A 14,854-nucleotide genomic window follows, 5' to 3' on the forward strand; every position below is an offset into this window, starting at 1 on the left:
GTTCAGATAGGCATTCTGTTTTCCCACTACTTTCATATATAGTCTTTGTCAGATGATTTTAACACAGTACTAAATCAAAACACAAATATGAGAGAGAGAGAGAGAGAGAAGCATACACAAGCAGCAATAAGTTTCAAGGTCATAAATTGATTTATTGGTAAAGCCGGACCACATCAGTTTTCAGTCATCAAAGTACACTTAGTAAAGACGAATCTCACACCGTTACAATGGGACATCACTTTGGCACTTAAACAAAGCTTTAGTCCACCTTTAAAATTAACATTCTTAAATGGCATATATTATTGTCTCAAGTATACATAAAAATACCTTAGTAAATAGAATTTCTCCCATTTTCCCTTGTATTGAGTCCCCACTACGTAGTGAAACTATCCTTGCAAGCCCTTTGTGAAACAGAGGTACACAGGTTGACATCCCATTGGGGGACAAGAAAACAAGTAAAAGAGCAAAGGCAGTCATCCCTGATTAAGACTTGAAATGAGATGAGCCATGACAAGAAACACTCCATTGCCCTCTCCCCCATAACTGGAAAGAGCCAGAATATTTCAGTTAACAGTGAAATGTCTTTGTTTAGCCTGTTGCTCTATGGACCATAGACAGATCCCATACTACTTTTCACTGTAGTAGTAAAATCTGTGTTTACGTGAATGAGTAGATTCACGTTTCAGAATACAAGGACAAGATGGGTGCTGGAATGAATACCTTGTTAAAAAAAAAAAGAAAAAGAAAAAGACAAATACTCGAGTAGTAATATGAACATTACAGCAGCAGCCGGTGATCTGCCAACAGGTGTAAAAGTAAGGCTGGTTTTTGTTGTGACCGAAAAAAAAAAAAAAGACAGTACATACAATAAGAACATGTGAAACTGGGATGCGCGAGGGTGGATGAAGATGAAAAACCTCTAAATTACCATCTCTCTCCCTCCCTTTTCAGACACTCGCACTGTATCAAACCCTATCGTTATCGCGTAGCCTCAGACAGGACAGAGTGTGCATGCGGTATCTGAAGACTGGTGGAAAAGTGTCTGTGTGCCAAAGTGCAAGGTATGCTAGGAGCTCAGTGGTAGCCTAAGTCTACTAGGATCTGTTAACAACAAACATCAGCCTATCCATCAAATCCACCTACAACTACGGATTCAGTTTGGTTTGATGAACGTAAGAGGGATCTCTCTACCAAGACGAGACATGTTTTAATGAAGCATTGGCACATGGCTAAGTATGTAGTGTAAAATAATGAGCTGTCTTTCAGTCAAACACACTTAAAATCACACTAACTCACTCTCTCTCTCTCATTCACCCGCACACTTAAAAACACGCGTGCGCGCGCACACACGCACGCACACACACACACACACGTTCAAGTGTATTAACCGCTTGATTTCCCTGATATCTCATAACAGGATAAAATATGATTGAACCTCAGAATTCACCACAACACATGACTGATTTCTCTCCCTTGAGCATCACGCCAACTGGATGCATACATAACACTGCAGAGTTTTAGGTTTTGTTCACGAGAGCAGTCTTCTCATATAACCACCCTGAAGAATTTAAAGCCACTTTGTTAATGTAAGGAAAAATGCATACACAAAATGAACGAAATTCAATGTTTCTACGGGCGACGTCACGTGTCGCTACTGACAGCACAGACGGTCATCTCCTATTTGTCGTGACAGTCCAATAGTTTAAAAAATGGACTCAAACCCACTTTTAAGGCCTGAGAATAAATCTTCTCTGTAGTCCACTGCCTCTGCCCACCCGCTTTATCCTTCAAACCTGCAACTAACTGCCGTGTGCTTGAATAGACTTTGCATATCAGCTACATCTACTTTCACCACCACAGCACATGTAAGACAGGAGCTCACAGTGGAAAAAAAAAAAAAAAATTAAGACTATCTCTGCATATCTCTCTTGATCACTCGCTCTACACATTGAATACACAGTTTGTTTTTTTTTCAAAAGCTATAAACTACACGAGACCATCCATTATTTCATCCGAGTTATTTAGAGGGAAAAAAAAATTCGACTCTCTGGTCTTGAGTCTCCCTCTGTTGAGAGTCAGTTTGTTCGGTCCAGCCATGGAGAGAGTGAGCACTCTCTTGGGCGTCTTAAGCCTTTTAAGCTCAGACCTTGGACCAGGGAGCAGGTGAGCAGCAGCCCTGATATCTTTGAGGGGTTCGCCTGGTCCCGTTATCAGGGAGTGTTCTCTGGGTCTTTTTGTTCTGATGGGCAGGGTTCCTCTTCACCTCCTGCCGAGGAGCTGCAGTGACCCGGGGGAGCCGCCTCTCCCCTCTCTCCCTCGGCATCCGTCTCCTGCTGCAGAAGCAGCTGAATGGTGGTGCCCTCCCCCTCACCTTCCTCCAGCTCTCCCTCCTTGGCCAGACGGAACTTAATGTTGAGCTTCTCTGGTTTGTCTGAACATTGTGAAAATCATAAGATAAACAAGTTTGTTTGTTTGTTTTTTTTTCAGCCTGAGAACGGATGAATATATGTCCCCGAAGATTACATTAGATCGTACACATGAACACAAAACGTTAAACGGCTGAATAGTGTTGGCTAAAATTCAGTCTTCTTGGTCCTAATAACTGAGCACATTTATGCGCAATTTAGACAAATCTGTGAGGTCACTGTTCAATGTAATTTTGGGTTGTCTCACATCAGTCAAATAACAAGAGAACATGGATGTCAGCTCTGTCGTACTCGGGAGGATGAGAGTGATATGCACTTTACCTTTGCCCAGCTCTCTTTCTTTGGGCAGCAGGAGAACATCCACATTGTGATGTTCCTCCAGTGCAGCAGTCAGCACTGCTCCTTCATGACTGAACAAGAAGACCAGGGGTATAGTAATGCCCTCAGTGGAACCTCCATCACCAACCATCTGGAACAGAGGGGTCTCCTCACTGCTGCTCCCCTCTCTGTGGTCTGAAAGGAGAAGAACGTGAGGAAAAGAGAGAAAGAACATTGAAGGAAAAGAACATGAGAAATGTTTGTGTCTTCAGACACGGACATCCTGTAAGTTGTGTTACTTGTGAGTCTAACATAAAAAAAAAAAAAGAAAAACCTCACAGAGATCTATGTCAACCCTTTTAACATTATATTCAATGTTATCCGAGAACTGTAACACACTCACACATCTAAAAATGTAGTACTCGTACATAGAGCTACATATTAGGGCTGGAATTAACATCTAATAGGGAAACTGGATGGTGGGCCGACTCTCAATCTGAGAGAGATTTTTATACAGATTTATTTTCATTCACTGACCCATTTCGATGGCTAATAAGCCATTGCTTATTTGACAGTTTGCTGAGGCCTGGCAAAGATCAACTTGTATGGCTGGCCAATACTAAAGGGCCTCACCAATGAAGATGACTGCGATGGCTCCTGCTTCCTGTAAACGCCGAGCTTTGGCTGCAAACATGCAGTCTCCACGCAGAGCTATGGCGATGTGACCATGCAGTTCTGCAGCATTCTCTATAGGACTACACGCTGAGTAGGGAACACTCTTCACAATACTGCCCTTCACCTAAGAGAGAGAGAGGAGGAGAGAGAGCGAGACCAACAGAATGAAAGAACGAAAGAAAGAAAGAACGAAAGAAAGAAAGAAAGAAAGAAAGAGAATGAGTCAGTGAGATTGTTGGGGGAGAGGTGAGGTGAACACTGATCACCTACACTGATAAAGGGTTCATTGCCATGTCGCACTAAGAGCATCTTAAGATAATTTGGTCATGTGAAAGTGCTTCGCAAAGCCTTGTGTAACTTCTGTTGTTAATTTGCATGTTATCACACTCACTGGTTTATCATAAACCACTTCCTAAGTTTTGCCCGCAGACAGTGGCCTTTATATCCATGTACTTTGTAAAATTATTTTCCATCAGTTCACTTTTTACTTTTTTCATACAATAAGCTAACAGGATAAGTAAATAACTTCACATTTCTAGTGTTATTTTACACACATATTTATACATTTCACATCCTCATACACATGTAAACACGTATGTTTTTCACCAGTGCCCCAGTTTAGAACTAGGTTGCTAAAGGCGATCCACACAAGTAGTATCTTTTCAGAAGCTCCATAGACACTGGCGACCTACCCCATGCTCGTTCTTGGTGAGGTCCATTCCAAACTTTGCAGGTCCAGCGGTCAGGACTGTTCTTCCTAAAAATGGGGGTGATATGAGCTGGACGATGAGGGGCACTACTTCTTCCTCCTCAGGCTGGCTCACCTCTGCCACCAGCTTTACCCTGTACACACCTTTGTGACTATCCTACATATCAAAAGAAGAAATGACGAGTTAAAACAAACAAACAAACAAAAAGACAAAGAGGTAACACCACCACTGACCAAGTATATAGCAGGAAAAAATTCACCCCGACGTTCTCTCGCAACTGAGTCTTATCTTTTTCTCCCATGATCCTCTGCGGTAAGAGTACCTGAGTGCCTGAGGTTCTGGAGCCCAATGCCATGTCGGCGAGCGGGCTGAGAGAGATGCCCATGCTCTTCAGAAACTCCATTGGCTCCAGTCCTGTATCATGGAGGGGCAGCTCTATCCCCCTGTGTGCCAGTGCCACAGTAACTTGTTAGTGAGGAAAGCTTCTGGGTTAAAACAGGGGCTCTTAAGGTCATCTGTTAAGTAGATTACCTGATTGAAGATGCATGATAGGCCCTGCCCACCCCTGTGAGGTATTTGTAGCTGTCCCTGATGGTTTTGGCGAAGGAGGGGTTGTTGGGGAAAAGGGTTTGGGCACTGGGGCATGAGTAAGTAAACATATCTTCTTCATGCACTGGATGAGGTTCCTGAAACAAAATACCAGAGGGCTCATGAATAAACACTGCCAATGTCAGTTCCCACGTAGACTTTGGGATGGCAGAGACTGTAGTTTCTGGAAAAACTATTAATACTGGGTGAACTTTTTCCATTTTTGAGCAAGAAAAAAACCCAGCCAAAATTATTTCCTTTTTTTTTTTTTATTTGACTTTTTAGATCCCTATTTCAGAATCTATGCTGACATTCGAAACTGAAAGTAAGCTGAATGGTGAAAAGAAAACGGCTTTTGAAAGATAGCCTTTTCAGAGGTGCATTCCTCTTTTTGATTACAAGCCAAGCTCTCCTTATGGATGAAGCACCACAGTTCCTCTTCAGTTTCATTTACTGAACTGGTGCTTGACTGATGCCTTACATTGTCTGGACAGTTTATTGGGCTGATTCGAGGGAATAACCGATGACTTCATCTGAGATTTTGGGGGGGGGGGGCACATCCATATTTAAGAGTAAAAAATCTGGCAACATGAACATGTCCTTCAGCTCCTGACAGAAAGCTCTGATTCAGCTCATTAAAATGTGATAAATGAACATCTTAAATTCTACAATTATCAACTTAATTTAGGAAATTATTGCAGAGCCTCAATTTCCATCTTTTCTGAGCTTAGTTCAATTCAAAACCATGGTAACGGTGACACGCAGCAGTTTCCTGCAGACCCACCAATTTTTATATGGAAATGATGTTAACAAAGGCCTTTCAAAAACAACTTATGGTAAATTACAGGAATGAATGGGATGACATGACGCTTGTTTTTAGGATGACTTTAAAGGGAAATGCACACCAGGAGTATACCAGTCAGAATTTGTGTGTGTGTACACACTCACTCTCTTTTTTTTCCATATACAACCATTAAGTGTTGACTTGCTGTACAGTTTTATATATGAGGGGCCCAGTCTGCTGCTGACTCTCTCCATGCCACAGTAAGCAAGTCTCTCACCGTGTAGTTGCTCTGACAGGAGGGCTGGGTTGTGGACAGGGACACAGGGAGGAGATGGGCCTCAGTGGTGAAGATGTAGTCATCAATATCAAATGGCAGTTGACTCTTCTCAGAAAAGAGCAAGTATAGGTACTTAAACATCTCTGCTAGGAAGAAGGAGTCCATCCTAAAAACAACAACAACAACAAAACAAAAACGCTTTTACAGAGAGAGAGTAACGTAAAGTGTACACGACACAAGCTGGGAAGTGGGTACATCATTCAAACACGTCGCCCATTACATAGTCATTTTCACAAATTAAGCCGACATCTTAGGAGTCTTTCTTATTAAATTAAATGATGATGATTTTTTTGCCCTTTTGTCAGTTAGTTACACTGCAAATTTACTACTGCGATGACCAATTCCAACTGTGTGTGGTTCAGTAGACAGCATATTGTTATTGTTACAGTGCACAGGTGCTCCCAGGTGAGTGCTTGCCTGTCCTCATGTGTCCCAGTTCGCACATCCTGCACAGCAGCAAAGCCACACGGGACCCGCGCATGAGTGTTCAGCTTCTCCACTATAGACTGGCCCACTTTAAGGTAATACGGATCACCTGTCGCCTAGCAGAGGGGAAAAAAAAAATGGTGTTTTGCATTGATCACTGACACTCACTCAAGTGTTTTACTGGAGTGGCTTGTCTCAGAGTAGAACTGAACACAGCAGAATTTCTTACACTTGAAAAAGTGTAGATAGAATACCTTATAGAGAAAGTAAGTGCTTTCAGCAAACTCTGGCCTCAGTGGGTGCTGACCCCAGTGAACTCTGAACTCTGTAGTGAAAGCCTTAAGATGAAGAGGAGCACATTAAATCAGAGGAACTTTGTAAGTAAACACATGCTAACTACCGTGATACAGCATCACTGCAAACCATCTGTTACTGACAAACAAAAGCAGTCATTCCTGCCAGAGTGTTACTGGTATACTCCACATTTTTTAAGGTTACTGTTCTAAAGATGTATTGTTCTGATATGACACACATGAAAGCAATTTGCACATTATTCCATAGTAAGTTAATGTATCTCTCGTAGCTAAATGATAGTACCTCAGGCAGAAACTTGTGCTGCTTGGTGACCTGGTAGAGCATCTCATGGGTCTCTATGGCAGGCTTCAGATCTCCTCTAAGAACCTGTAACCGAGTTCAAATTATTACAACACAATAATGAACCGGAGACTTATTACAATTATTACAGCACAAAGGGCAACATGACTGCAACAATGGAAAAAAAAAACAAAACCAGAGTACAAAACAAAATTACAGAACCATTCATGTAATAATGTTTGCTTCGCGTTGTTATTTAACCCTTCATTTGTGAGAGAAAGCAGTAAAGTCGCAGGCAGAGCGAATACGCTTTGCGAAGGCTGACCTGCAGTCCAGGGAAGAAGGCCTGTAAGGAGTCCATCCAGCTGCGCACGTTCACGGTGGGGTTGTGCATGTGCACGTTGAGCAGCAGGGGCGGCTGACTGATATACTTCATAATGGCACTGTAGTGCTGTAAGAAACACACACAATCACACACATCTTAATAAACCAATCAGCTACGATAAACATCTCCACAGACACACTGTCAGTCCCCAGAGTTAGGCAAGGCAGAAACAAGGATCTGCAACCCCAGCGCTACAGACAGACTACACGGGCTTTCAGCTGCTGTTGTGCAGATATGGCCAAGTACACGTGAGATAGGTAAAGACTCTTACAGTATTAAACCTCTCAAGGTAAACGTTGTCTCCCAGTAGAATATACGCCTTCATCAAGTATTCATAGTAGGAATCGATACCGGCACCAACACCACTGTCTGGGGAGAGAAAAAGATAAAGGGAAAAAAAAGGCATTTTAATTTCCATATGTTTCTACAGGAACCAGAAAAGGTCCTGCAGAGATATTTTCTCGCAGTGTTTATGATATCATGTCATAACTAGTGCATGCGTTCACCTCTGCGGACCCAGTCTCCGTTGTGGATATTGATGACGGTGCCAACGAGGTCACTTCCTCTCTGTCTCTTTTCCCAGAGAACATCTAAAGCTTTCCTAGCATGCTCCTGTTTAAGAAGAAAACACAGGCAAACATCACAGCTGTGAACAAACGCACATTACATTGTCTTCAAAGTCAAAGGCAAAAAGTAATCATTACATTCTATAATATTAAAAGCTGAGCAGATTTGTGTTATGACTACATATTCTATGAGACTGTTTAGCCGTGCAGCTTGCATTCATTTAATAGGTTAACTATAACAATAACTAATGACTAGATTTCCAACAATCCCAGAGAAAACGATAAGCACCTCAAAAACCGAATCCCCGGACAACCGACTGAGAGCAGCAAACTCCAGGATCATGGTCCCAGCACAGGCCGTGCAGGTGTCGGACTCTGTGCCTGTGCGAGACAGAGGGCTGAGGACTCCGTAACGCAGGTTCACCTTCAGACAACATATGAACAGAATCTCTGTGAAGACCGTCCAAATACACTACCAACACATCCACACCTTACTGTATATAGAGCTAGTGTGGAAATGACTGTGTAATCAGGCTATCACTTTGAAAGCAAATTACGTGTAAAATAATAGAAATTCACGATCTGAGAAGCTGCACTGAGCTCCTCCATAAAGATCATGACCAGTAATACAGTTTAATGACACAGAAAAGAACTCAGGAGGGTCATAAAGATTCTAGTTAGTGTAATAAATGACTATCATGAATATCTGGTCATGTGTGTAAAACAGAGGATAAGTACCCGTGGGTAGGGAAGGCCACTGGTGGTGTTAAAGGCAGGCAGCAGGCGATGTCCCAGATCTTTGGCCATGTGAAGCAGCTCATCTCTGTACCACTGCATCCTCTCCCCACGCTGCCGCAGCAGGTCGGCCATCACGTGCGCCCCCAGCAGGCCACTTAGGGAACAACAAGACCATCCTTTAGGCTTAGATGATTTTATTACATACATACGCACATACATACGCACATACATACATACATACACACATACATACATACATACGCACATACATACGCACATACATACGCACATACATACGCACATACATACGCACATACAGTTAACTTTATTAAATATAACATCAGAGCTTAATGTGAGAGTACCCCAGAACACGAATGTTGGTTTCGAAGACGGACACCACCACATCATTATCGAACTTGACATCTCTAACAGTCTTCTTCACCGCCTCCTCGAACTCATCCAACTTATTCAGCACCTATTAAGGCACACGAAAATTATGACAAATATTCATTAAAATGTGACTTTCGGCAGTAGCAAACTGAGAGCACAATCAGTGATTTGACATGTCTCTACATATACATCTGTAGAAGTGATTTTATTAGTAGTGGCATAAACTTGAATTTGAATGTACAATTAAACACAAGTGTAAAATCAAATACATATAACTTGATCACTTTGTTATTTATTTTATGCTGTTGTCCACACTGGTTCAATACACTAGGGACACAATAAACGAAGTTGAATTTAAAATGAGGTAAACAATTAAGTTAACAGTCAAAATCTAAACCGCAAGAGTAAAAACTAATAACTCAGTCCTTATTCATGACAGGATTGATAGGATCCGAACAAATGGACTGTGTCTGGAAAACGTGTTCTGTTTTCTAGAGCAGCACAACAGGTCATTTACTGGCATCTTGGTAATGAGTAAATTATTTCTTTGAGATTAATTCTGTCAGGAAGACTAGTTTGGCAATAGTTGTAGTGAAGTTGTGCTGCGAGTGTGTGGTGGTACATTATAGTTTTAAAATCTTACAGCATAACGTTCTGGGATTTTAATTGACAGGCCAACTGCTTACCAAAAGCAATTTAATCATAAGCTGACTGATATGACACGTAAATGCTCAAACATTCACAATCAAGAATAATAATTCAGAGTAAATACTCACCACAAGAGTATCCAAGGTGTCAATAAGAGTCAGAGAGAACCTGAGACGATAGGAAAAAGCAGGAAAAAAACCCCCTTCAGATCCAGATACCAGGGGATCAGATTACCCTTTCTTTTAACACAGCTGGTCCACCTGAGCTGCTATACACAAAACAATGTACATTCCTCCCAAGAAATGAAGGTCACTCCACTGTGCTGTACTTGTGTTATTCTTTATGTTCAGCGAGACAACAGAAAAGGTAAGTAATGTTTTCTCTTCAATGAGAATGGTTACACATGGATTCTTTAAGTGCATCTCACATAAGAGCAAGACACTCACTTTCCCAGAGAGTCGTCAATGTCTCCTCTATCAGGCTCCACCCCTCTCACTCTGCCTCTACAGCTCAGTGGCATCAGCTCATCAGCTGGGTACGCATATTTCTGAGAGGATTCAAAGGAACACGACATAGAATATGAGAACTCTATCTAACAAATATGAGTGAATCATTGATCAGATATCTGTCGGCACAGGAACTGAACTTGACCAACATTTGGAATGCGAACTACAACAGCCAAAAAGGTTCTGATTAGCTTCCATTTCAAATAGAGATACTTGGCACTGAACCTAATAGGCTATTCCAGTAAGTACCTACAGTTTGACAAAAACCCATTAAAAATATCGAATATCTGTTCAGTTGGTGCACAATCTATTGCAGGAGCGTGGCCAAATTAGGATGTTGAGGCTGTTATGGCTGTAACAACCTGATATGTTTGGTCACTAATACAGACAACTTGACTGAATAGGCTGATTGGTGCACCATAATGCATCTGCTCTAATAACACAGAAACACTGAATGAATATCACCATCAGCTGTGCTGAGCTCATTATTTTTATTTATCTGAGAGAACTCATGAGAACTGTTTTCACTCACTTACCATATAGCTGCCATAAGCATGATCAAACATCTCAAGTATCTGGTCCCTGAAACATAAAATATCAGTTGTCAGTTAGACATGCAATACTGTTAGTTCCAGTTGTGTAGGGATTTGTGTGGGGGCTATGAGTGAGTGAGTGAGTGTAGGTTCGTGTTTGCACAGGCTGACAATAATAGCAGTGCACTGCTTAATTTGTGTAACTGCAGTACATAAACTAACACGTACATAGCTCAACCACAAACCACAAGTAATCAGCTTATGGCATGAATGCTACCGTTATTCATCTTTCCAGCTCACCATTAAGGATGGTTAAGTTTAGACTTGTTAAGCAAATGTATGACCACACAGCAATGAGTCAGTGACACAAACCAGGGGCGTAGGTTTGGTCTCAACATTGTTAGGGACGCAAACAAACGTTAAACGATATTTTAATTTTTTGATCAAAATTATTGCTAGGAACAATTCAGTAGTCGCTGGATATTGGCAGAGACGTGTCCCTACCAAGTTCTACGCCCTTGACACAAACACTTCATAAGAGTTTATAAAGTTCAAAGCACTGCTGGATGAGCAAACATCCGTGAAACGCAGAAGTTGCCACCTAGAGCCAAACTGCAGTCTAACAAACACGATTCGTGAATCGGATCCTCTATTTGCACTTGCACTGAGGTCTCCTAATACCTGCTGTCTTGACCTAAACTATGATTATGAAACGCCACGATTTTAAGTGATTATATGTGAACAACCTCACATCATAGTTCTGCAAACAGCAGACATCATAGAATCTTTTACAGTCCTCATTCCCATCCTTGTCTTGATGGCAACTTTTACTAACCATTCAGGAAGGTCAGTTAAAGCTATTCCGCGATGGCTCCATCAGACAGGCTAACGTAACATCTTCGTTCAAGACTTCTCAATCATGAGATTGCTACAAAAAAGTGTAAATATTTTACAGTAATGCTTAGCTTACCTGATTTTGGTCTTTTCCTCAGCTGTAATGGCCTGACTCTCTTGTCCAATGACCCCACACAAAAGGCCAGTGAGGAGCACGGCTGTCAACATCATAGCAAATAACTACAAACACAACTATTATTCTCTGACTTTCAACAGAACGAATGCCTTCACAGACGAATAGCCGTAGACTACTTACAGTATGGCGGTGCAGTATATAAATTGCTTTATACTGAAAGAAATAATTGGCAAGATGACTGTCGTTTGGTTTGGTGATAGGCAGCTATGCTAACATTAGGTAACTACAATGAACTTGCAAATAGGCCCTATTTACTGGCTTAACATCTGCAAAAAGTCACTTAATTAAACAAATCAAATAATCAGCACTGACTGATCGCCAACCGACTGATATCATATTTTCGCCTTCTCGTTCACAAACCAAAGGATTTAGAGCAGCTCTGGAGTTATCTTGGCTAAGATAAGCTGCTAACAACAACGTCAAGTTGCGGTATGTGACATTAGCTAGCTACACGCGCATATACATCTACGAGCCACACCGGTGACTGTGATCGTTCTCGTGATAGTTTGATATGTTTTCAGGTAATTCTCATCCGAACAGATGAAATAAATGAAAAAATCCATTTTCAGCTTCGTTTAGCGTAGCCTTTCATTTGACTAATCACTCTACGTCCGCAGCTAATCTTGGCTAACCAACAACCTTGTCGAAATTGACAGCACTTCCACTTACTTACGTAAAAACAGATTTATTTATGAACCGCCGACAAGGCTTACTTTATCTCTCTATGAAACGTTGTTGCTTATTGCTGTTCGACCAAGAAAGTCAGCTACACAACCATTCTTTGACTCTGTAATTAGCTAGTTAGCTGTGCTTTCAAACGTAAAGAAATAGATTTTTTCAAAGTAATAGTCTCAACTCAATATTGGCATTTGTGACTACTGGATAGCTAAAAGCTTCTCCTTTAGGGGATCAGGCACAACGGAGCCTTCATATCAGATCATTATCTCTTACACACCATGCCTCATATTTACATCTAACCTGAACAGGTGGAATGCTTATTATTATTATTATTATTATTTGTTGTTAAATGAGAAAATAAACTACTTTTATACATACACTACAAATGGCTGCTCAAAGGACTTTCTGCTCATTTTATTCTACCTTGGATTCCAGACGACACAGTATATTATACATGAGCCACGTGTCGATTCAAAGGAAAGATATTTCAGATAAACGTTCTGCTATTGCATCTTAGACTCAAAGTCTTACTTTACTGTTTGTGTTTACTAAATGAGGCATGTTTTTATTTTCAAATCTATATATCAGATTTTCAGATCAGACATACGGAGGGATCACCACCTGTCTCTTTGGATGAGTGAAATGTTCCCGGCCTCATCTATCCAATGCCCACAAATGCCTGACTCTATGTCAACTTTTAATTTGAAAAACTACCCCTTCTGCGGCCATTTTTTTTCATTTGTTACGATCGCATAGTTCACACCGCCTCAGAGACGATCCTAAAGCAGGTTGTTGTAGCTTATAAGTCTTTAAGAATGGCCTCTGAACGCCTCGCAAAAATTCCAGAGGTAGATATAGACCCGGACGGCGTTTTCAAATACGTCCTTATTAGGGTGCATAGCAAAGAGGATGATGACTCGAGTGTAGATATTGTTCGAGGCTATGCATGGGCCGAGTACCACGGTATGCAGTTGGAAATGTGTTTGAATGGCAAATGATCAAATCGCTGATTTGTCCATATAGTTGTTTAGTTAAGTTGAAAACTAGTGAGAAATTAATACTACAGAGGCCTTAGCGTATGGTAGTTTCAATATTTACCAAAAGAGAGATAGTACTTTCTGAATATGATTTAAACGAGCAAACGTTAAACACATGCTCTCACATCAGTATGGTCACGCAATGGACTAATATCTCTTAGCCCATTATGAACGTAGTAAGATATGTATTGTCTGATACATCTGATACAACGTAAGCTGTTCTATTAATTCTACTGCTTTGTTTCTGCTTTTGTCCATCCAAGCTGATATTTATGACAAAGTTTCTGGGGACCTAGAACGGGCTGGAGGTGTGGATTGTGAGTGCCTGGGAGGTGGAAGGATCAAGCATGACAGCAAAGCTAAGAAAATTCATGTCTATGGTTACTCCATGGTAAGGCTAAAGTGGACTGTGTGGTATTTAACCCTAGTATGAACATTTTCTGGATTGGCCTTGAATATTCAATCTGGGTTAACAGATGTCCGCTCAGTTATGTTAATACTGAACTGTGTGTAATCGCTCTGTTTCTAAGGCTTGTGTTAAAGTTATTTTGTCTTCAGTTGAAGTGCTTAGGGCTTTGAGCAGGACGAGTCTAGTTAACAAATTGCTAAATTGTCATATGCCACGCAATCATTGCAAAATTGATGTTTACAAGAGATGTAATTATATTGTCACTGTGATAGTAATGTAATGATGTTTACCTGAGTCTTATAAATGTGTCTGAACATGGAGCAACTTGTATCCCAGTAGAATGTAATATATCTGTTTTTTTTCCCCCCAAAAGGGCTTTGGGAGAGCAAATCACTCTGTGTCCACAGAGAAAATTAAAGCTCGTTACCCAGACTACGAAGTAACCTGGGCAGATGAGGGGTACTGATGTCCCGGCTCTTAATCGTCTGGACCCAGTCTTATGAAAACCTTGTTATGAACTGAAGAACAGTTGTCCTAACAGGTTCTAGAATCGCTCTCAACTCTGGAGAACCCTGAGCCCTGTGAGCCTCTGAAGACTGAAGAATTACCATCTTGTACCCTCACGCTGGCTGGAGAGGGCCTTGGCTTAGTCATTGGTATTCACCCACTTCTAACAAAACCTAGTAAATTTTTGTGTAAACGATTTACTTTTTTTTTTTTGCATATTATTATAGTACTGGTTCTTTTTGTCAAATGGTTAACTAAATCTCACGATTTTGTTCAATTTGTGGAATGAATGGAAGACACTCCCATGGTAGAACCATGTCTTGCAAATACATATTTTAAGGTGATTTAATGGAGTTATGTCATGTGTGTGTATATATACATACACACATACAGGGTTGATATGTGAAAATTCAGGCATGGTGCTTTTTGAACCATTCCACTGTTATAAAACTGTGTAACAACTTCCTGAAGAGGAAATAAAATGCCTTTATTGGCAGCAGCCCTTTGAAGTGAAACATTTTTCCCTGCCTTTCTTGAGTCACAGATTTGTTTTCCAGTGCGTAGTACTG

At 41.1% G+C, this 14,854-nt stretch overlaps 2 protein-coding genes across 4 annotated transcripts; one reads left to right on the plus strand and one right to left on the minus strand.

Annotated features, from left to right (window-relative positions):
• Positions 1-1,321: 1,321 nt before the first annotated feature.
• Positions 1,322-12,431, minus strand: si:ch211-282j22.3 (ER degradation-enhancing alpha-mannosidase-like protein 3). The gene is made up of 20 exons (XM_030768372.1): positions 11,595-12,431; positions 10,628-10,673; positions 10,032-10,132; positions 9,714-9,753; positions 8,910-9,022; positions 8,548-8,701; positions 8,099-8,233; positions 7,750-7,855; positions 7,515-7,612; positions 7,184-7,309; positions 6,862-6,945; positions 6,519-6,602; positions 6,256-6,380; positions 5,779-5,944; positions 4,661-4,815; positions 4,452-4,572; positions 4,112-4,285; positions 3,378-3,543; positions 2,748-2,939; positions 1,322-2,431 (listed from the first exon to the last, which is right to left on the minus strand). The coding sequence occupies exons 1-20, from the start codon at positions 11,687-11,689 to the stop codon at positions 2,211-2,213; spliced, it is 2,502 nt and encodes an 833-aa protein (XP_030624232.1). The 5' UTR covers positions 11,690-12,431; the 3' UTR covers positions 1,322-2,210.
• phpt1 (phosphohistidine phosphatase 1) lies at positions 11,556-14,775 on the plus strand. Of its 3 annotated transcripts, XM_030768376.1 has the most exons (4): positions 11,556-11,564; positions 13,139-13,295; positions 13,633-13,760; positions 14,152-14,775. In XM_030768376.1, exons 2-4 carry the CDS (start codon positions 13,148-13,150, stop codon positions 14,242-14,244), a joined length of 369 nt encoding a protein of 122 aa, XP_030624236.1. In that variant the 5' UTR covers positions 11,556-11,564; positions 13,139-13,147; the 3' UTR covers positions 14,245-14,775. The 3 variants fall into 3 exon arrangements, with proteins under 3 accessions (XP_030624236.1, XP_030624234.1, XP_030624233.1); XM_030768374.1 differs by lacking the exon at positions 11,556-11,564 and having other exon boundaries at positions 13,070-13,296; positions 13,628-13,760; XM_030768373.1 differs by lacking the exon at positions 11,556-11,564 and having other exon boundaries at positions 13,070-13,295.
• The last annotated feature ends 79 nt before the right edge of the window (positions 14,776-14,854 follow it).

This window comes from Chanos chanos, chromosome 3 (genome assembly GCF_902362185.1).
Source record: "Chanos chanos chromosome 3, fChaCha1.1, whole genome shotgun sequence".
NCBI lineage: Eukaryota > Metazoa > Chordata > Actinopteri > Gonorynchiformes > Chanidae > Chanos > Chanos chanos.